Here is a 22,408-nt window from a genome sequence, read left to right on the forward strand (position 1 = left end):
CCAAAGTGGATCAAGGACCTAGGAATTAAGCCAGAGACTCTCCATCTATTAGAAGAAAAAGTAGGCCCTAATCTTCATGTGGGATTAGGCCCTAACTTCCTTAATAAGACTCCTATAGCACAAGAATTAAAACCAAGAATCAGTAAATGGGATGGATTCAAACTAAAAAGTTTCTTCTCAGCAAAAGAAACTATCTGTGAGGTGAACAGAGGGCCTACATTTTGAGAGCAAATTTTTACCCTTCACACAATATGTTTTTCATGGGAACTTTTAGAGCTAAATATTTGGTTTGAATGACTTGAACATTAAATGATGTATGCTACCACTGTGTCTTTCCACTTTCACATTTATAAAAACATGCATTTATATAAGTTTTAGAGAAGATTCTGTATATGACAACTTTCAGCATTTTTAAAATGGCATTAGAATTAGCTTTTATAATGAATTCAGGCTGTTTTCCAAGTTTCTCAACATAATTGGCCCTGAATGTTAATAGTCTTCACATTGAATATTTACATATACTCTTTCCTAACCTGAATAAAATCAGCTTTTCCACTGAGACCACTTTATGTTGGCATCTCACAAGGTGATTAGATTTGTATCATGTTAAGAAAATGACTTTTGAGGGCTACAGTTGGTATTAGGATTTGGATTTTATATTTTATACACTGTATATTTTGAAACAATTAGGTTTTTTTTTTTTTTGATAAAAGGAATTCCTGTTGCCATGAGGGGTGGATCTAGATGCCTCTTAAGTGTTTATGGAGTTTTTTCCCCTCCTTTCTTTCTTTCAAGATTCCTACCTTCTAGCTAGCCTGTACCCTGTCGATGTTGAACATCTCCCTAGCATCACTCATAAGGGAGGAATGTACATTAAGCACTTCCAAAAGATTGAAAGCTTTTTTTTTCTGCATTCCTGTTACTGTATTCAAATAACAAAGACTTGGGGACCCTTTGCTTCTTTTTCAAGTTCCTTTCCCCTTTAACCTTCACCAAAGTATTTCACCAAAGTGTCTTGGTACTTTGCACTGGGCTGCCCCAGTTTCTAAGTGCAGTGTTCTTATGAGTTAGTTGTCTCTTGTCATTGTCTGTATTTACTGTACTTACTCTCCATCAAAGCTGTCTGTCTGAATTTTCATTTCTTTCATTTATAGATTCTCCTGGCTCTCAAAGTGCAAATTAACTTTATAAATAAATCCTTCCCAGTATGTCAATGATGGAAGAGTAAGGGTGAATGTTAGCTCTCTTTCTTAGATATGATCTATGATAACATGTACTAAATAATTTTAACAATGCCCTTCTGGAAATAGTACTCACTCTTTTATCTATAATATAGTCAAATAGCCCTAATGGTGAGAATTTGAGATTTTATATGAAGGAATCAGGCCATACTGGACATACATTTTGTGTAGTCAGAGCTTTTACCAGTCAAGACAAGACTCCAACTTGTGTTATGTATCTGAATTACACAGGCTGTTAAAAGTGTAGACTTGTGAGGTAAACATCCATCTAAGTTCTTGGCCAAGTCATATGATTAATGAAGATCAGGGTAGAGAATAGCTTTTTTTTATTGAAAAGAGTGATCTATCCATGAACTATATATTAATTAACACAGTTAAAAAGTCTGAACATATTCTCAAAATCTATATTAGCTACCTATGAGTTTACTTTTTCATTCATAACTGCAACAGTGAACCAAATTTTGGTGAGTTATACTATTTTATATGAAAAAAGTTGTATTTTCAATTTTAAGACATTATTATACAGTAATACAGCAGATGAGAATTGCTCTCTAAATGTTTTGTCCAAGTGAAATAAAAATTTGTCTTACCAGGTTACAGTAATTGTTTATACCACTTATTCCATGTCAAATAGCTAATTTTTTTGTGTTCTTATATTGTTATAGCAGAATTACAAGTAGATCCTATTTTTTCTTGTTTTTGTGCTACATTGGTGTTTCTTTTGAAAACTATTCAATTTTGAAGACTCAGTGAATACATTTGATATGACTTTACAGTTTAATGGCACAACTGAAATTGAGGAATGTAGTTTTCCTTAATGAGGTCAGTCATTTTAACTGTTTTCCCAATGTAATGCTTATTCCTTTTCCATTTCTTGGATGTGTGATTTTGCCCCCAAGACTCTTTATTGTCTGGAGAGCTTTTGGCTGTACATTATATTTATTCACCCCAATAAAGTTTTCATTTGTATTAGAGGATGCTCATTTACCAAGACGTACTTGAATAGTAGGTGAGTCACTATTACATATCCCTTGTTCTATTTTCTCATGAAATATTTTTTTCCATTGAATCACAGAAACAGATGTTCTGACACCACCATGCAAAATCTTCTTTTATCATCTCATTTGAAAGTAAACAGACTGTTGTTCCTGTGAAAAAAAGCTCTGAACATGATTCATTTACCAGAAAGTTTTTCATTTAAAAAAACCTATTTCCATCTTAACCTTTTCTTATATATGTTTAATGAAATGCATTATTCTATGTACCCACTTTTCAGCTCCTGATTCTCCCCCTCAAGATTTCTCTGTAAAACAGTTGTCTGGTGTCACGGTGAAGTTGTCATGGAAACCACCTCTGGAGCCAAATGGAATTATCCTCTATTACACAGTTTATGTCTGGTAAGATTTTTTTTTTTTTTTGGAAATAGTTCTGAGAACAAATATTAATCTGTAACATGATAGGAATGTAGTTTTTTATTTTGGAATGTGATGCTGCATTAGGAACCTGATTATTAATAGGTTAGTTAATTTGCTTTTATTAAGAAGTAAGTTTTCCTCATATTATGTAGTGGTCCAAGCACAAATAATATAATTTTTGCAGTTTTATAAAAAGCAATAATGTTATGGACAATTACACTAATTATACTCTTAAAAGTCTGATAGACCAATTTGTATGATTACAAGCATATAATTTTAAACTTTTCTAAAGTTTTACATGAACTTCATGCCAATGTCTTCTTAAGTTTCTTTAAGGAAAAAAAATCAATTAAAATTTAACTTAAGAAAGTATTTTTTCAGAAATCTGTTAAGGTCAGTTTTCCATTGAGAGGTACTAAGCATGTTTATTTTTTCTCATCCTTTATGTGCTGATTGCTTATTTATCTTTCATTTGTGAAAAGACAGTGTGTCTTGTGATGGCTGTCATGCTTCATGAAAACTCAGCAGATTAAAATCTTCCCTTCGATCTAATGTAAGTCCTCTTAGGAGGACTCACCAGTTATGTAACACATTTCATAATGAATTTTAAATATTTCTACTTAGAAAATAAAATACTTTATAAAACATAGACATTCCCTTTCTTTTATATTTCTGATTGGAAGGCCCAACCTTGAATGAGAGGCTACAATATTTTAAAGTCTATTTTTCTTTCATAAATTTAGATTTTTCTCTTCTTATTCCCCTTTTAAGCCTTTTTCTTACTGTTCTTTAGAGCTACATATCCTTGTGTTTTTTATTGCCTGATTCTTAGTCATTTTGTTTAGTTATGGCAAAATTGGGAGTATCATAAAAGATGTTAGTGAAAAGGAAGCAGTGGGAAGAAGTTAACCCCCCTCCTCACATTAACCTACTCCTTCGCTCATTTGGCAATATTGTTAGAATACTTAAATGCATATGAACAAGACACACACAAGACCCACTCCTCCAAGGAACTTGGATTCTGAAGAGATAACTTGATTATATACCCATAAACAGAAATGAAGGGATCTCATGGGAAAGAGGATTGCTTTTGATAGAATGTTCCCAGAAGAACTTGTTGAAAAGGTGGCATTGAAATGTGATCTGAATCACAAGAAGGAGCTTCTTACATGTGATGATCTGCAGAAGGGAGCTTTCCAAAGAGAGAGAATAAATATCAGCTATCTTTGCTCTGTGGGGAAATGTAGCTTGTCATTTTGAAGACCAGAGAGGCCACTGTTGCTGGGGATTTGGGCACCAGTGAAGAGTAATATAGAGGGCAGAAGGAAGAAAAAATTTAAGAACTAAGCATGATGGGAATTTGGTCCTAATTTTAAATAAAATGGGAGTTATGGATAATTTCAAAGACTTTGAGGTTTTTTACAGAAAATGAATTGTAGGGGGCAAAGTTGTTAGCAGGGTCCGAGGTAGGAAGATGTTTTAGTAGTATTGGCAAGAGATGATAACAGAGTAGAAGAGAGAGTGGATATCTCTTAGCTGTGGAAGACAAGCTGATATGACTTGGTGATACATTGGCTGTAGAGATTAAAAGAAAGAGAGAGAGAGAGAGAGAGAGAGAGAGAGAGAGAGAGAGAGAGAGAGAGAGAGAGAGAGAAAGAGAAATCAAGAGTGGTGAATCCTAGACATTTATGTCATTTACTAAGTTAGAAAAAAATTTAAGCAAAATGGGTTGATGAAAGGTGAGAATAATTAACCTTTTTCACTTATATGATCACAAAATTTTTCTGCCTTTGGTTTCCAGTCCCACATTGTGAAAACCTTGGTCCTCTGTAGTGACCAGGTTTCTCTTTCCAGAGCTTCAGCTATTCTTGGCATAATGTGTAGCACATACGTGGCTGGAGACCATATTCTAAAGGATTCTGTTTACCTGTTTCTTCTCTTTTCTGGGTGTGACCTGTTATGGTCCATGGAAGCCACCTACTCTAGGAACTTTGCAAAGATTCTACTTGTTTTGAATTCTGAAATGCATAGTAGCCAGACTTATTGAAAATAATTAATAACACTTATTATATTACTTAAGAATATAGCCAGGCTGGAATTTTATATGCTGCAATTTAGATGTCATATAAAACATAACTTTTTATTTTCTGTAGCGTGTTCCCTATGTGTGTGTGTGTGTGTGTGTGTGTGTGTGTGTGTGTGTTGTTTTTTGTTTGTTTTTGCCATGATGATGGGGGATGGTAAAGGTCCTTATTTGAGATAACTCATTCTTTCTCTTTCTCCCTCTGGGCTTGGTTCAATCTCTCTTGGGGTGTTTATTCAATCAATTCAAAGTCTTGCTCCCTGCTTGTACTTTTTATCTCATCTTTCAGAGGTATCCATTCTTAGTCTCTCTTCTCAAGATAGGTTTCAGGTGCAGTAGAAGCCCAGTGAAAGGGAGTGAGGGAATTCCAGGTTTGTGAAGTTGTAATTCATCTAACTTGTCAATCTTGGGAATTATTCCAGTACTGACTTGTAGTCATAGTTTCTAGTTTTGAGGTTTTTATTTTCCTTTTTAACTTGGTTCAGCCTCAATGCTTGTCTTAGTCCCGATTCTTCTGGAAAGTATGCTTTGACGGTCAGGTAGCTAGATACGTTCCACTGTGTCCTCTGTCCCAGTCAGCAGTGTGCAGGGTTTAGGAAAATTACTTCCACATCCTTCTCCCATTCTCAGTCATCTGCTGGAGGAACTCTTAGGTCTTGCTGGAGAGTGCCATACTGAACAGAGCTTTCTTAAGGGTTTGCATTTTTTTCTTTCACTGCTAAAAAGAAGCAGGACTCTCTTTACATTGAAGCAAACCCTCTATGCCCTGAGATTTCCTTTCCAAACCTATTTGGGTATTTTTATCATTCTACCGTCACCCTAAGATCCCAGGATACTCTAGTCTGACTAGTTTGCTCTTTTCTGCTTCTTTCTTTGTAGTAAAAGGTGTTTTCTTTGACTTAACTGATAGAATTGTCCTTACTTTTTACATCAGGTCTTAAATATAAAACTCTGGGGTTTCAAATCATGTAGACTTGTGCAAGTGGAATGTCAGAAACACTTATCTCTCAACAAAACTTGGGTTTTTTTATACACAAACACACATACCTGTGTACTTCAAGTTCTATTGTTCATTGTGATATTTAGGACATAAAACTAGCATTAAATAACTAACGTAAATTGAATTATTACTTGTTGAATGGATGGTGAATGAAGAGTATGTTTTAAGAGTTAGAGACTCAATATTGACTTTTTTTGGTCATTTCTGCCATAATTCCACTGTAGAATTCAAATAATGAATTCTACAGTGGAATTGATCACATAAAGAAAAAACACAAGGGGAGACATATTTAAGAATATTATCTAGCAAACACTGAAACATATAAAAATTATAACGAAGTATATATTTTTAAGTTTCCAGCATCTTCTTACTAAAATACTTTTTGGCAGCTTTAGCCAATATTGCTAAGTGAATAGTCATAATTCTGGATTCTCTCATTAGTGATTACTAATACTCTTTTTGGTCTTTTGCCATAATCAATTTTATTGAGAAGATATGATGCAGGTATTGATATAATGAACATGGATTTGAGTCAGTAAGGTGGGATTAAATCTTGACTTCACTGCTCAATTATCTGTATGTTTTCTGAAAATATGAATAAATAGTGGATATCATAAATGGCAGGACCCCTGTTTCAAGGGTCCCTATTTCTCTTTTAGTTCTCATTTATAGTAGTTCAGTTGCTCTGATAATTACAAATTCTTCTAAGTATACTCTTCTGGGTGTTTTTTAAAGTGTGTTTTCAAAATAAAGGCTGTGTATTATATTTGTTATACTGGGTGACTTCTCTCTTTGTCATGAATATTTCTGTACAGAATAGCTCATGAGGGGTCATGTGTAATTTATTTCCACGACTGTATGAGTCACATTTGGTTTATAGATGATGTGTTCAGATTTGGTTTTAATCCATTGCATTTAAAAATGATTTTGCCTTCTAAAGTTTGCTTTTTGAAATAACTTTGTTCATCTATCAAGATGGTAAAGTAGCATTTTTCCTCAGTGATGTCAATAAATTATGTTTTCAAATAATGCACAGTCCTTGCATTCTGAGGGCAACCACCATTTAATAAATGTGTATTTATTAGAGTACTTTAAATTTATTCTCTTATATTTTAAATTGAGGCATAGTGTTCTAGTAAACTAATATAAAGCTTATTCACTTACTATATTTTTTAATTCAAGGTAGATTTGTTTAATAGTTTTGCTTTTATAAGTGTCAATAAAATTTAACAGTTTTTTCCAAAACTTCCAGGTGAATGTCCCAAAAAATATTGCTTAAATATTGTGGAATGAAAGTGATGCTAAAAACTCTAGCTATATGTGAATTTTGACTTTAAAATGTTTCTAATTTTTCTTAATAATAAGTATGAGAGAAAAAATTTGACTCAGTCAGTTTGACAAATGTTTGCTAACCTCCCTGTGGAGATGCAAAATATTAGAACCTTAACATGATTTAGACTTATTAAAGATAAAATATGCCTATGTGAAACAACTAAAAAGTACTTGCTGAGAAATAGATTTGGAAGTCAAAATTATTCAGATGCAACTCTTTATTAAATGTCACTGATCAAATAATTTCCTTCATAATATAAAAACTTACCATTGTACAGGACCTTTTGTATGCTTCTAAAGTATTCCTGGTTCTGCTTCTTCTAGTTTCTAAGGATTATCACCCTATTAAAAATCACATAATGGGTAGAGAATTTAGTAATAGGAATGGGAAGGGCCCATTTTAGATTTCCTGAATTGACCTCCCATTGTGGAATAAAGGTGGTAAAGATCAGTTAATGAGTTAGAGAGGGTCTCCCTGGAGGCAGCCTGTGAAGGATTAAAGGCAGGGTAACTTTTAGGAGGCTGAATATGGAACAGAATATGGGCTAGGCTTGGGAGAGTGGGAGAAACAAAACCTAGGTAGATGAAGTCTCTGAGTACAAGAGTGCTTTGTAAATCTAAATGTGAGATTTCCAGTGGGATGATGAAAGCTGTGTCTCAGCTCTATCCTGCTAGTCATTTCTATGAATCACTCTGAAGCTTGGGTGCCAAGGTCACAAACAGACTATCCATGGGCCACCCATGCTACACTGGACTTACAAATAGCTCACAAATTCTAATTGTCAGCAGTTAAAAACCAGTACATACCTAGTAAAACTCCAGGTTCCTTTGTTTCTTATATATATCGAAATACTTGTACAGTATTTACCACAGTGAAGATCACCTGAGTTGAATAGTGGCTGCCCTTTTAGGTGGAGCATTTGCTCTGTTTTATCATAGCTCCTAGTATTCCCTGTGTAAATCTAAATTTGTTAGTCATTTATTTTACATGTCTGAATCTTGAGTTTTTAATCTCTTAATTTAGGGAGTTTGTTTATCATACTTGTAAAATGCACAAAACTGGACTAGATAGTGATTTCTTTGCATTCCAGCCTTGGGGAACAAAATGTCCCAGAGGGCTGAAGAAAAGTACTCAATCCAGTGCAGTAGTTACCATTTTAAAACAAGTGTTTCAAGATAGTTTAACGAATCTGACATTATTACCCTATGTGCATATGATGACAAAACCTGTGTAATTCTACATCATATACAGCCAGAAGAATGAGAAGTTTATACTCCATTTATACATGATACATCAAAGTGCATTCCATCTTCATGCATAACTAATTAAAACAAAATAAAAAAACAAATATTTTTCACATATATTTTCTTAGTTATATTTGCAAAAATACCACAAATGGAAGGCATTATCTCCATATTACCCCCATTTTGCAGTTCTAGAAACTGAATCTTAGTGAGATTAAGGATTTACTAATGTTACAGAACTGAAATTGACAGTCAGAAATCATACCCAGGTCTGTCTTATCCCTAAATCCTGCTTTTTCCATAGTCTTTGGAATAAATATTATAATTGGCATTTGTTCTAGAAAATTGGCAGTATACTTATAAGATTAATGAAGTCTTAATTTGGTAAAGACAGAGTTGTAACAAGACTAAGCTTATTGTATCAACTTATAAGTGATATTTCTATAAAAAAATCACTGGTTTGTTATTGGTCAGCATTGGGTAATGGACGCTACCTATTATGAGAGAATGAAAGTTATACTGTTTCAAATGTCAAACCAGTTGTATTATTTGTTACTGCAATTGGATATGGAGAAGGCAGAGCTTATTAGCGGAAGAGGGATAAAGATAGTGGAAAAACTTGGGGTTAAGACATTTGAAGAAATATTAAAAGAATGAGAATAGAGCAATATTAATAGCAGTTAGGTTTCTTTTTAGTTTTGATTACTGGACACATCCTAAGTTGGTTTAAGAAAAAGCGAATTCATTGATACATGTAACTGAAATGGCCGGGGATATACTAGATGGATATAGGAACTCAATCATATCAGGAAAAGTGGGAAAAAATGAAGCTTTAGAGGTGGACAGGCCAAATATATGGAGTTCTGAGGCCAGAATGAGTAATTTGGATTTTGCTGAGAGTATAATCAAATGGCCTTGGGATGTTTTCTTCAGAGATATGATGTTTAGGTGCAAGGTTTAAATGAAAAATTAAAATCCTGTATAGTACTAAGAGTCATTTAACATTTCTCTCCCCCCACTTTACGTGTGTGTGTGTGTGTGTGTGTGTGTTTCTATTTTTTTGCTCTATTTTTAAGAATTAAGTTTGTCACTGAGTTATTTCAGTCACTTCCTTCTTAAATAATATGAATAGTACAAAAAATGAATATACTACTGGTATTACTCTAATGAAGACCTGAATCCTGAAAGAGCTTAGTTTTCTTTCTATAATTCTCAACCCATTCGTATTTTCTTGTTTAATAAGGACCCGTCAGTTACGTGGTAAGTTCTAGGGGAATAGGGACTAAACCTTATCATTAGTTACTGGTTCATTGTCTGGCATATAGGAAGTATTCAATACAATTTCTAAAGCAGAGTATGAACAATCTGGAGAAGCGATCATGTGGGTGCACATCCTAATGTTTGGGTCAATATTAATTTAGGTTTCTTAGTACTTTGGATTTCCATAGTTATATGTTTCATCCTGTGTATGCTTTCTCTGATTTATTGATCCCCACATGAGAATCAAAAGCTATGGAGAGAGGGTGTGAAATAGAATCCAGAACTGCCAATTTAGGGCAGCGGGGTGTTTATATAATTATTGAGTATAGGGAGGCTAACTTCGAGAATGAAGGATTTTAGTTGGATGAAACTAGGCTGAAGAACTAGTTCCATACTTTGGAATTCAAAACTTTTTTAATACTCAACTGGATTTATGAGTCCAAATATGATTTGTGTGAATTCTGTGTAGAGATACAGAAAGAGAATTGGAAAGCAATAAGAATTTTCTCCCAAAGTATAAAGTTAAATAAAGGTGATTTCACAGAAAGTAATGATCAAATGCATTCTAGGGATGGCTTTCTGTAGCTTCTGCTTGCTTGAAGGCTAGAATCATAATTGAATCTAGAGGTTTGCCTATTCCTCAGCTTTTTTTTTTTTTATAACCAAAGTTTCCAGTGTTTTGCAGTAATTGAAAAGCAGATGGTTTGAAATTGTATTCTTTGGTAAGGACCAGGAATAATAATAATCTAAATTTTAGGTTAATACAAAATCCACATGTTTATATTTTAAAGCAAGGATTAAGGTTGATATCATTTAACTAAATTGTAGAGTCCTAAGCAGGATTGTCTTTGAGAAATGAAGTCTTGTTATGAGAAATTAATTTTGTGTTAAGGTATTTGTTAATACTGAATAAAAAAAGAAAGAAAATGACTTTAAATAAGTTGAGAGAGCACTGATTTGCAAAAAACAACAAAAAATGACCACTTGGATGGTGTATTTTTTCAATTTTTCATATTTTTGATTATAATTTAGAATGCTTTTATTAGCAGACAATCCACCACTGATTGTATTTTAAGATTTATTACACATTAAGCATTATGCATGACCTTGGCTTTTTAGAAATTTTTTAAAAAAAATTTCTACTGTATTTGGCAAATTTAGGGAGGAAAATATGTCTTTCTTATTTCTTGATTTCATTCATAAGATTAATTTTATATTATATTTATTGAACCCATAACCTAATTTCTCAATAGAAAAGTGTTTTGAGATCTATTTGTACTATTTAAACCTTGCTAAATGATTGTCAAACTTCTATAGATTTAAATACAATTTAGGTCAAAATTATTTACTCATCATTATACTATACCTTTATAGTTATTGTTTACTAAAAGTGAGTCTTCTTCCTCATAAAATTGTATTCATTAGTTAGTACACAATGCTTTAAAGTATCAAATATGATGCTTTGGTCTCCATTTGTACAAGAGTGAATAAATAGTCAATCAGAGAAGAAAAGACCAATAATTACCTGCTTGTCATTAATAATCACATTTAAGTTATAAATTCCATATGAAATTAAATTATATTGAAATTAAAAATTTACAAAAGGAGAAAGTAAAATTAATACATAGCTTTTAAACTATAATAAAAAAAATAAATATAACAATAATGAGAGAAAGTAATTGGGGAAATTGATCCAGAGAAACAAGGAAAAGCACAAGTTAATGTTATTCATGAAGAAGTCAACATAACTACAGCTACTTAAAAATGAAAAGATAATAGGCTATTTTGAACAACTTTGACAACAAAGTTTCAAACTTGAGTAAAATCACAAAATCCTAGTGAGTTATAACTTACAAGTTTCAAAGGAATGGAAAACCTGGATGCATATGAACTTCAGAAAAGCAGTGGTAGTTAATAACTCTATATTAATCCAATAACTCACTTTCTGACATCCTTAACACAAATTTCTGAGCCCAGTAGGGATGACATCCTTTAACTGTGACTGTAAACCTTTCAAACCAGAGGCAGAGTCTTTTTCACCTTCATATTCCCATCATAGACTATGGTACATATATTACAATCTCTCAATAAAAATTCATTCACTAATTAAATATGATATAATATTCACTCCGTCTTGCTTTTTCCATCCTTACTGAACTTTGAGAGCCTCTGAAATTCATTTTACTTGGTTTTGATGAGCTTTTCCTCTTGCTTTCCTTAGAATTTGTCCAAATTATTTTCTCTATATTCCAGCCCCTCTTACCTCTTTGATAGCAGGTAACTCAACTTCCATTCTGCACTGAAAATGAAGGTGGCTATCTCAAACTTTATTGCCCCAACAACTTGTTCTCCAAACCTATCAACGCATGTACATCCTTAACCTTTGCCTCCATTCTCAGGTGATAAAATCTCTCTACAATATCTTTTTATGTATTTTGAATCCTTATTCCTTGTCTCTAAGTTTTTGGAACATTCCATACCTGGCTAGTTTGGAGCCGTTGAATACATTATTACTAACACTGATATTACCAAACTGTGATAAGTAATTATTATTCTAGAATAAGGTGTAACATGAAAGAGCAGTTTCATTATAGGGCATGAAAATTAGTGAATCACTGATTCATATGAGGAAGAAAATCGTTCGATAGAGTTCAGTAATTGAATGCTGATGCTGATATTCTTTATATATATCATATAAATGTGTGTATGTAGATATATATATATATATATATATATCTTTATTTTATTTATATATTTTTTATGTGGTGCTGAAGATTGAACCCAGGGCCTTGCACGTGCTAGCTGAGTGCTCTACCTCTGAGCCACAACACCAGCCCTGAATGTTGATATTCCTTACTTTGGAGATCAGTATTTAGTGAATGAAAAGATTAAAATAGGATGTTTAGATAATGTTTAGATAAAGGCAGAGAATTTAAAAAAAATAAATTCATAGAAGCATACAAGAATGGATATCATCAAGTTAGATTACCTCCATGAAACAAAATATTAAATGATGAATTATAATTAAGATGATGCCCTTTCAAAGAGCCTCAAACCTTGTGTAGGAAACCACACATATTCATACTTTAGCAGTGGGGAAATTTGTTTTTCTCCCATTGGCTTGGATATTCAAGATTCCTTCCTACACAGTTGTTACTTATCATGGTAACTATAAGAAATGAACAAAGAAATTGGTAAAGCAAAGAAATTGCTCTTATTCTCCACTTTTCCTTTTTGACCTCGATGTCAAATGTGGTTGCCTTTTTGAGGAAAAAAGATGTTAAGTAGTAAATAACTTCATCTCAAAGACTAAATTTTTTCCCAACATAAGACATTTTCTTGGTATGAGACATTTTCTTCTATGAGTGAAGATAAAAAACAAAAACAACAACAAAAAAATCTTTTTATATTTATTTAAAATAATGTCAAAGTAATCCAAATTTGTGATTTTCCAAATTAAATTTCCAAGTTATAAGAATAGTCTTTGAGGTTTAATATTAAATCAGTTAAATGATGGCAATGAAGCCTGCCCTTAATTTTTTTCTTAGTATTAACATTTATTGAAAAGTGAAATATTTTAAGAAATTAAGTATTGTATAACATTTATATTCCTTTCATTTTCACACAGTCTGTGACTAAGAGTTAAAATCACTTTGTCAGTTGGGCCTTCTGGCTTCCTCCCCCACTCAGCTACCTGTTCTACTTTCAGGCTTTGCAGGCTCCCTCCCCAGTGAGCAGCTTACTGTATCCTGGGGTGTGCCTTAGTCTTCTCTTCTCTGCTTTGATCTTAACTGATTTCTTTGATTATTGTTTTCTCTCTCCACCCCGCTTCTCTTTATTTTTTGCTTTTGCTACTTTTGCCAGGCACAAAGTAGATTTAAATAAGTTTTATTGAATATAGAGTTCACAATATCATCTCTTAAGTTCACAGGGAGCAGAGAAGTCATCTATGTTTAGCACTGGCTAAAGATTGGTCCTCCCTAATTTGGACATATACTCTTCTCCTTTTAAAAGACTTCAATAGAAGACAGCAAAGAGAATGTTTGAGTAGATATTTTTAAAATGGAACGACAAATGATCAATAGATATATAAGAAGACATTTCATTTGACTCATAGTCAGGAATGCGCAAATTAAATTTTTGTCAATTAGATCTGCAGAAATTATGAAGAATTTGCCAAAATATGTATTCTCATATGTTATTGGTGTGACTCTAAATAATAATTTAAAGTTTGGAATGATGATCATTTTGGAGCAATAATCATTAAAATAAAGGATGTATCAGTCCATATGACTTAACAATCACACAACTTAACAAGCAGAAATGAAGTTACTATTGTGAAAAGTATTTTTTGAAGGATGCCTACTGCAGCATTGTTAGTAATAGCTAAATAAATAAATAAGAGAAACCTCCTAAAAGTTAATTTTTAGAAGAAAGACTGGAAAACTATAATACCCCCAAATTATGTAGTTATAAAAACATAATGATTTGGATTTCTTATTAACATAAGAGAAAGAAAATCAAGGTTCAGAACATACATTTTTATATATGAAAATAAAGCATGATGATGGAACATATGAAAGTTCTTTTCTAATATTTTAAGTCAATTAAGAACAAAACAGATTTTAAAACTAACCAACTAATCCCAAGAGTACAGCTCAACACAGCAGTGTCTCAGCTGGGTTTCTTATGTGTGGGAGGGAGTGAACCCTCTCTGCTGTTGAACTGCTCCCTAGTTGGCTCCTTAGAGAGGGGAGATCTCATGCCTTAGACTACAGGTTTCTGTGTCACCACCATTGGGGCAACAGATACTCAGAACAAGGAAGATGGAGAGGGAGCCTCAGTGACAGTTCACTTGTCTCTTCTTTTCCCTTCCCCTTAGTTCTCAGTTTTATGACAGAACATTTCATGCAAGCCAAAGATATATTCTGAACTATTTCATTGAAAGTTTATTTATGCTCAGATCTTCTTCTATCTCATTTATTAGAATATCAATCACAATTCTAAAATTTTAAAAAAAATCCAAACTTATAAGGCATTAGTATCTGAAAACTTTTTGCTAGGATTATCTTATCTCTTATGGCAAACCAGAATAGATGTATAAAGTATATCGATTTATGTCTACTGAAATAAATTATTAAGTTTCTTATAAGGAAAATTTATTGAGACTATCTTCTTGTTACTATAATATCTAAATACTTGAGACAAAGTTTATTTTAATGTGCATTTTTTTTGATTCTGCTTTATCTACGGAACAAAAATTTTTTTTATGGTAGCCAGATATCTGTACAATATCTGTAATATTTTGCTGTGAAGAATCAGGGCAAGAAGATACTGAGGTAAGGTGCATTGTAAAATATGCTTGAAGAGTAATTTTCAAAATAGACATAAGGCAATTAGATTACTTTAGCTAATATCATAGCTTTAAAGATCTGAATTGGATTAGCTCTTCTGCAGTATTCTGATGACTGTGACCTATGAACAACAGCAGTGCAGAATTGGGTCAAGTTTCCATGACAAGGCATCTTTTTCTGAAACTAACAGCTACAGCACTAAGAATTTTAAAAGCTCCTCTTCTGTGATCTCAATGAAGTCAAAGAAAGCTCTCCCTACTGCTTTGGAAGAGAGTGTCTAATGAAACTGTTTCAAATTGCTGAATGGCCTGGCTAATCCCACCTGTCTCCAGTTGTAGATTCTGAATCCAAGATTTTTCTCACCATGCTAAGCTATCTATTTTACAGATAACAATACTTGTATTTGGAGTAAATTGGCAAGTCTGCAATAGTAAAACCATGGTTGAAGTGTTATCTCTTGGTGGTTACCCTTATTTCATGTAAAATCTATTATTCCTCTTAAGGATTTCCATATTTAGATATTTAAGGAGTAAAGAAATAGTGTTTCTGTTTAGAAAGGATAACCAGTTACTTTTTGGGTGCCTTGTGTTTCCAGAAAAGAAAAATATGAGATTATATGAGACATTCTTTTTCTGTGATATTGATAATATTCCCTTGTTGAAATTCTATAATATTTTATTGTTCTAAAATGTGTATTTCTTTTTTAGATGTACATTTTTAGCACAACTATATACACGTTCATTCCTTGTTTTTAGATAGTAATCTGTGTTCAATTCAAAACTCTAGAAACTGAGCAAATGTGACTAAAATAAACTAGTTGTAGTGTTAAATAACTTGCAGCACTTCATTCTTTTGGGGGACTTTTTGGTACTTACTTGGAAAGTTTTGCGTTCATATTGATTTGACTTATTTTCTTTTCTGGCATGCCATTTTTAAATACCTATAAGATTTTGATTGAGTCAGAGATGTGAACTGTTTTATTCTTTCCTGTATGATATACATATGTTGTTTTCAATATCATTTCTATTAAATAAGTAAAGGAGAGCCCATAGACTTGCTATTTTAGATACTACTAAACTGTATTTATGATTTTTTGATTGAAGTTAATGCCATTTTTATACAATATATGAAAGATGGCTTTGTTTGACAATCAGTTGTATAAGTAAGATTTTGCTGACATTTAAAAAGAATAAATATTTGAACAAGTAAACCATTAGTATGAAAGGGAATGCTGTAATTACTTTGAATACACAGTATTCCTAGAGACCCATTAAAATTGGCCCAAACTGTAATTATGAACATGTTATTAACACTTGATTGAATTACTAAATGTACTTGAAAGCAAATGAAGTTAATTCACTAAAGTATTCTGAAATTCACTATTTTTCGTATCTTAGGATAAGTGAAATCGTTATCCTATTAATTTAGATTAATACATTTCTATACATAAATGCTACTTACGTTTGAAATACTTGTGCTTAAAAAGTAGATGGAAATTTTTAATTTAAAAGCCAATTATGCAGATAATATTCTTTTTTCTCTCTCAGGGATATATCATCATTAAAAACCATTAATGTATCTGGAACATCATTAGAGTTTTCAGATTTGGACTATAATGTTGAATATAGTGCCTATGTAACAGCTAGCACTAGATTTGGTGATGGAAAAACAAGAAGCAATATCATTAACTTTCGAACACCAGAGGGAGGTGAGTTCTTATGAATAGAAGCCAAGTTTAAGAATATTGTGCTTAGAAAAGCATTCAGTATCAAAATATTTGAGTGATAAATGCATATTATTGTCACCATCATCATCTTTTCGTACTTCTCTTCTTCTTTCTCTTTCTTCTTTTTCTCTCCCTCTCTCTCTTTTTCTTTTGTGGACCCTAGGATGGAACCCAGGGGTTTTTTGTTGTTGTTGTTGTTGTTCAATTATTTGTTTTACAGCACCCAGTGATCCTCCCAGAGATGTTCATTATGTAAATCTCAGTTCTTCATCAATAATTCTCTTTTGGACACCTCCTTCAAAGCCTAATGGGATTATACAATATTATTCTGTTTATTATAGAAATACTTCAGGTACTTTTATTCAGGTAAGAACTGAATTTTCTCTTATTACATTCTTTAGTTATGTTGTTAATGAAGACTTGCCGTGGTAAAGAAATTTACTTATTTTACATTCATCATTGTGCACAGACATATTTTATAAAACTCCCACCAATGGAAAAATGTGGTGGAGAATGTATTAGATGCATTTCAACACCCCTCCATGTCTACATCAGTGTTAAGTGTATTTAAATAAAAATGAAGATGCCACCTATTTAAAATTCTATATGTATAGATGGCCCTCAATTATACTTCCTCCAAGAATTGTTTTTAGTGTTAATGGTTTTTATTTATTCTATTATTTTCATAGCTAAAAACACATTTTCACTTTGTTTGTTTACAATATGAATAGTTTTAGGGTTTGGATATGATTGTGTTTTTCTTCATTTAAAAATTTTTTGATTATGGTCAAGATGTTATAGTTATTATAATATTATTATTGCTTAAAATCAGATATGATGAAGATCCTAGGAATGTGATTATTTTAAATTTGTGGTGTTAAGTTTCTAGGCTTGCACTGTTTATAGTGGGCACTTTATGGGATGTATATGATGATAGTCATGGTAGCCCAAATTCATTTAATTTAGAAAAATATTTTCAATTTTTTTTCACAGAATTATAGTATTTATCAGATTAATTTTTCACAGAACTCTGTAAAGGACAAAATTGGAGTTGTTGTGATTGAATCAAAGGTGGGAAGAGTTAGAAAATAATTTTGAAAATAGAAGAAATTCTGCCATTTATAGAATATTTACTTTACTAAGAAATTATTGACTGCGTGTTGATTGTGATTGTGGCAAGTCTTTGTATCTTTTTAAGCAACAGGAGAGTAGAGATAGAACTTTGTAATTCTGAGTTGTCTAATCCTGTTTGTGCCTGACAATCCAAGATTAGTCCTAGAGTCAGTGCTTGTGAGTGACAACCTCTGGGATTAGGCAAGGCTTGCTTTAGTGCCACTGTGATGCATTACAGGCTGATGAATAGGTAAGGGCAGAATTTTGCAAGCCATCTCAGGCTAGTCCAGAAGAGAGAAAAAAATGAGTCCAGAGGCTGGTTCAGTGTTTGCAATCTGCCCTCTAAAGCTAGGGTTGTACAAGTACAACTACTTAAAACTTCATGCCAAAATAAAAACTACTTTTGAAAGACATGCAGATATAGAAATATATTTAATTGTACAAATTTTAAAAACAAATTCCTTAAGAGCAGAAAAAAAGGAAGGGTCTAGTTTTATTCTCTGTTTTACATCAAATAATTTTTATCATTCCTTTTTGTTCTGCTCTGTTTATGAAAGACAAAATGGAGATTAGTGAGGCAGTTTTTCACCACAGTATTGTATACAATTTTAACAATATTCATTATATCATAAAAGGCATTCAAATTGCAATTTTTCTTCTTTCATACATTTAACAAGCATTGCAAAATGGTTTCTATAGTTCTACATCTTAGCCATGTTTGCCTCTTACAATTTGCTTACAGTTTAAACATGATTATATTTGATTCTCTTTGTCCACATCTAAATAATCAAGTATAAACATCTAACTATGGTTTCAACATCCTTTTCTAAACCTATATATTCAAACTTGGTATATAATATGATCCCTTTTGCAATTCATTTGTCTTAGAACATGTTATCTTTTAAGTAATCTTAAGAATGCTTTTAAGTGTGACAGCTGCAAAAGGGCACAGGCTAATGATGTTAAAGCACTTGAGAAGTATAGTCTCATATTGCTTCAAGTTCATTCCTGCTTTAAAGTATTCCTAAGGTTATTGTTAAAAATAGCATCAACATCTTTGCTACCTGATTTTCTATTTGGGGTTTGTAGAAGAACTCCTCATAGCAAGAATTGTATAGCTGAATAGATTTATAGCTTTTTCTTTGTTCTTTCTTCTCTTCTTTCCCCTCCCCACAGAATTTGTAGAATACCTCATGCTGAGTAAGTCATATTAACTCCTATTGCAGGTATCTGCTACTTCTCTTAGTTCCCTTACATGGTAGCAATACTTTGAAAAAAAGAACATGTGACATTATCTTTCCTTTCCCTCATGTTCCCTGGAACAAAGTGACCCATACACAGCTTTAATGCTCAATAAACATTTTAATAGAAAGAATATAAAATTATTATCATTGACAAACATTTTCAGTACTTAGTTATAATTTTGGAACACTTGAGTTTGGAGTGATCTTTCCCTCTTATTATCTTGGGGAACTTAATCTTTCTACCACTACTTGGCAGTCCATCTTGTTCTTTCTTTATTTGTCATGCACTGTTTTGTATAGATTATTAACTCTCGTCCATTTTAATTACTACCAATTTATGTCATGTCTTTTCAGTGTGCCTGGCAAAATGCCTTATATAAAAAGCACTAAGTGAATTTTGGTTGATTAATTAATCAAATTTGAAAGCTTTTACTAAATACTTTCTGACTGTATTTACATAAACCAAGGAATAATCCTTAATTAAGGTAATTAGGACCAAAACACATTTTGGGGACAAAAGTAAATAGATGAATTAAATAATAATCTGGATAATTGATCTCATTTAATAAATTTATTGCATGTCTATGCATGCTGAGTCACACAACCCAACAGGACTTCTGGTTGATTCAAAATTATTTATTATTCAAGTCATCAATGTTATAGGTAATTAGAATAACAAATAGCAAACAAAAATAAAAAATTAAAATTTATACCAAGAAATTCTAAGTAATTAATATTTTTAAGTGATACTTTATATTAGCCAGTTATTTCATATATAAAATAAATATATTGGAAGGCATTAAAGTTTATACATCTTATTTTGTGTGTTGTTATATGACTTTAATATGGCTGTTCCAAAATAACTAACCAAAAAATTGAAGTAAATCTTTATTTCATTCCCTCTTTTCTTCCCTCAAACTAGGAAAAGAACAACAAAATTTTATTGAATGTAATTTCTGGATAAAATTCAGAACCATCTTGTCTATACATTTAGTCAAATTGATTATAAATTGTTGGTTATTTTAACAAAACTAATTGCCATTATTGTTTTTTCTGTGTGCCAAATATGGTATTAATTGCTTTATGTGCCTCATTGTAATATAATCCTCAAAGCTCTCTGTAAGTGGAGATAATTATTTGCTTTTTACAGTTGTGGGAAGAGAAGTAGAAAATCTATTGAGGGCTTCCCTGCCAGAACTTGAATGTAAGGTCTATAAGACTCAAAGCTTTCCATGTGGGTTGGGATGATTCAGATTACTTAGTATAAATACATCATTATAAAATTATTCATACTCATTTGTGATGTGCTTTTAAAAATCTATTTTCCTTTACTTTAGAATTCATTTTGTTTGATTGTGTGATTTGTTTTTAATTTTTCACCAGAAGGAAAAGAATTGCAAGAATTCCTTAAATATTAAAAAAAATCTTTGGGATAAATATAACTATAAGGAATGAGAACTTAAATATGTCATTCTGTACATTAGAGAGTACATTTGATTTCCCTTTGCTCTCCAAAATTATAGAACAAAGAGGGCTCACTAAAGATGCATAATAATAAATATTTGAGTTTATAGAAAGAGGTAAACACTTTCATAATTCCTCTATAATTAATGAGAGGAAAAAATTTAAAAATTTATATTTCCAAACTTGTTTAAAAACAGTGAATACTTTGAAAAGTACTTAAGTGTTTCATAAGGAAAACAGCCACTGATCAGCACAGTTACAGCGTTTTCACTTTCATTACCAATATAAGCTTTAAAGTTTATTTGGTATATTTATTTTTTAAAGAAAAATTTCCCAAAGGACTTAAAAACAGCATACTACAGGGACACAGCCATATCAATGTTTATAGCAGCACATTTCACAATAGCTAAACTGTGGAACCAACCTAGATGCCCTTCAATAAATGAATGGATTAAAAAAAATGTTGCATATATGCACAATGGAATATTACCAAACAATAAAAGAGAATAAAATTATGGCATTTGCAGGTACATGGATGGTGTTAGAGAGGATAATGCTAAGTGAAGTTATCCAATCTCAAAAAACCAAATGCCAAATGTTTTCTTTGATATAAGGAGGCTGATTCATAGTGAGATGGAGAGAGGGAGCATGGGAGGAATATATAAACTCTAGATAGGTCAGAGGGGTTGGAGGGGAAGGCAGGGGGCATGGGGCTATTAATCATAGTGGAATGTGATGATCATTATTATCCAAAGTACATGTATGAAGACACGAATTGGTGTGAATATACTATGCATACAACCAAAGATATGAAAAATTGTGCTGTATATGTATAATAAGAATTATAATGCACACTGCTGTCATATATAAATAAATAAATATCAAAAAATAAAATCAAAAAAGAAGAAAAATTTCTACCATCTATTCCTCTTTTTAATTAAATAATTTATTTTAATTAGGTTTATATGACAGCAGAATGCATTTTGATTCATTGTACACAATTGCAGCACAACTTTTCATTTCTCTGGTTGTATATAATGTAGCGTTGCAACATATGTGCAGTCATACATGTATCTAGAGGAATGATGTCCATATCATTCCACCATCTTTCCTACCTCCATACGCCCTTCCCACCTCTCCCTCCCCTTTGCCCCATCAAAGCTTATCAATTTTTCCCATGTCCCCCATTATGGATCAGCATCCACTTATAAGAGAAAACCTTTGCTTTTTGTAATTTTTGTGATTGGCATCTATTTCTCTTTTAAAGCAAATGTATTTCCAGCTTAATTATTGCAATGAAAATAATCTATATTGATTTTCCTAAAACAGTATATTAAAGTAAGAGAGAATCAATTCATGGATAATAATTATTTTTAAAACATTCAAGTACATCAAAAACATATTCTGAACCTTTAAAACAATATATTTATTTTTCAGAATTTTACACTCTATGAAGTAACCAATGAGTTTGACAATATGACCGTTTCTGCAATAATAGATAAACTGGCAATATTCAGCTACTATACATTTTGGTTAACAGCAAGTACTTCAGTTGGAAATGGGAATAAAAGCAGTGACATTATTCAAGTATACACAGATCAAGACAGTACGTAACTAAAAAAAATTATTAATATCAATTAAGTTACTTTAAAACTTTGTGATTATTTCACGTCTTGATAATAAAATCTTTTTAGGCATATTTATTCATTATAAGAATTTGAAAATTCATTTAATATAAGAGAACTATTATAAAAATAATAGCCCCTTCATTTCATGAAAACTGCTACCATCCATTCATTAGCTTTTTCTTGCTTTTATTACTTCAAAATGTGTCACAGCCTGCCGTTATAGAAATGAATAATGCTTCTGTACGCATGGATGAATTTTCTAATCGTTAATATATTTGTCCATCTGCTTTAGGAATGACTTTT

At 31.9% G+C, this 22,408-nt stretch overlaps 1 protein-coding gene across 1 annotated transcript in view; it reads left to right on the forward strand.

The window, feature by feature from the left end:
• Positions 1 to 22,408, forward strand: part of Ptprq (protein tyrosine phosphatase receptor type Q) — a 199,963-nt gene that overhangs the window by 45,434 nt on the left and 132,121 nt on the right. The window contains exons 17-20 of the mRNA XM_076853152.1: positions 2,518 to 2,638; positions 16,478 to 16,638; positions 16,877 to 17,022; positions 21,915 to 22,083. Of these exons, the coding sequence (XP_076709267.1) occupies positions 2,518 to 2,638; positions 16,478 to 16,638; positions 16,877 to 17,022; positions 21,915 to 22,083 (597 nt within the window). The remainder of the gene's footprint in view (positions 1 to 2,517; positions 2,639 to 16,477; positions 16,639 to 16,876; positions 17,023 to 21,914; positions 22,084 to 22,408) is intronic.

This window comes from Callospermophilus lateralis, chromosome 4, assembly GCF_048772815.1.
Source record: "Callospermophilus lateralis isolate mCalLat2 chromosome 4, mCalLat2.hap1, whole genome shotgun sequence".
Taxonomy (NCBI): Eukaryota; Metazoa; Chordata; class Mammalia; order Rodentia; family Sciuridae; genus Callospermophilus; species Callospermophilus lateralis.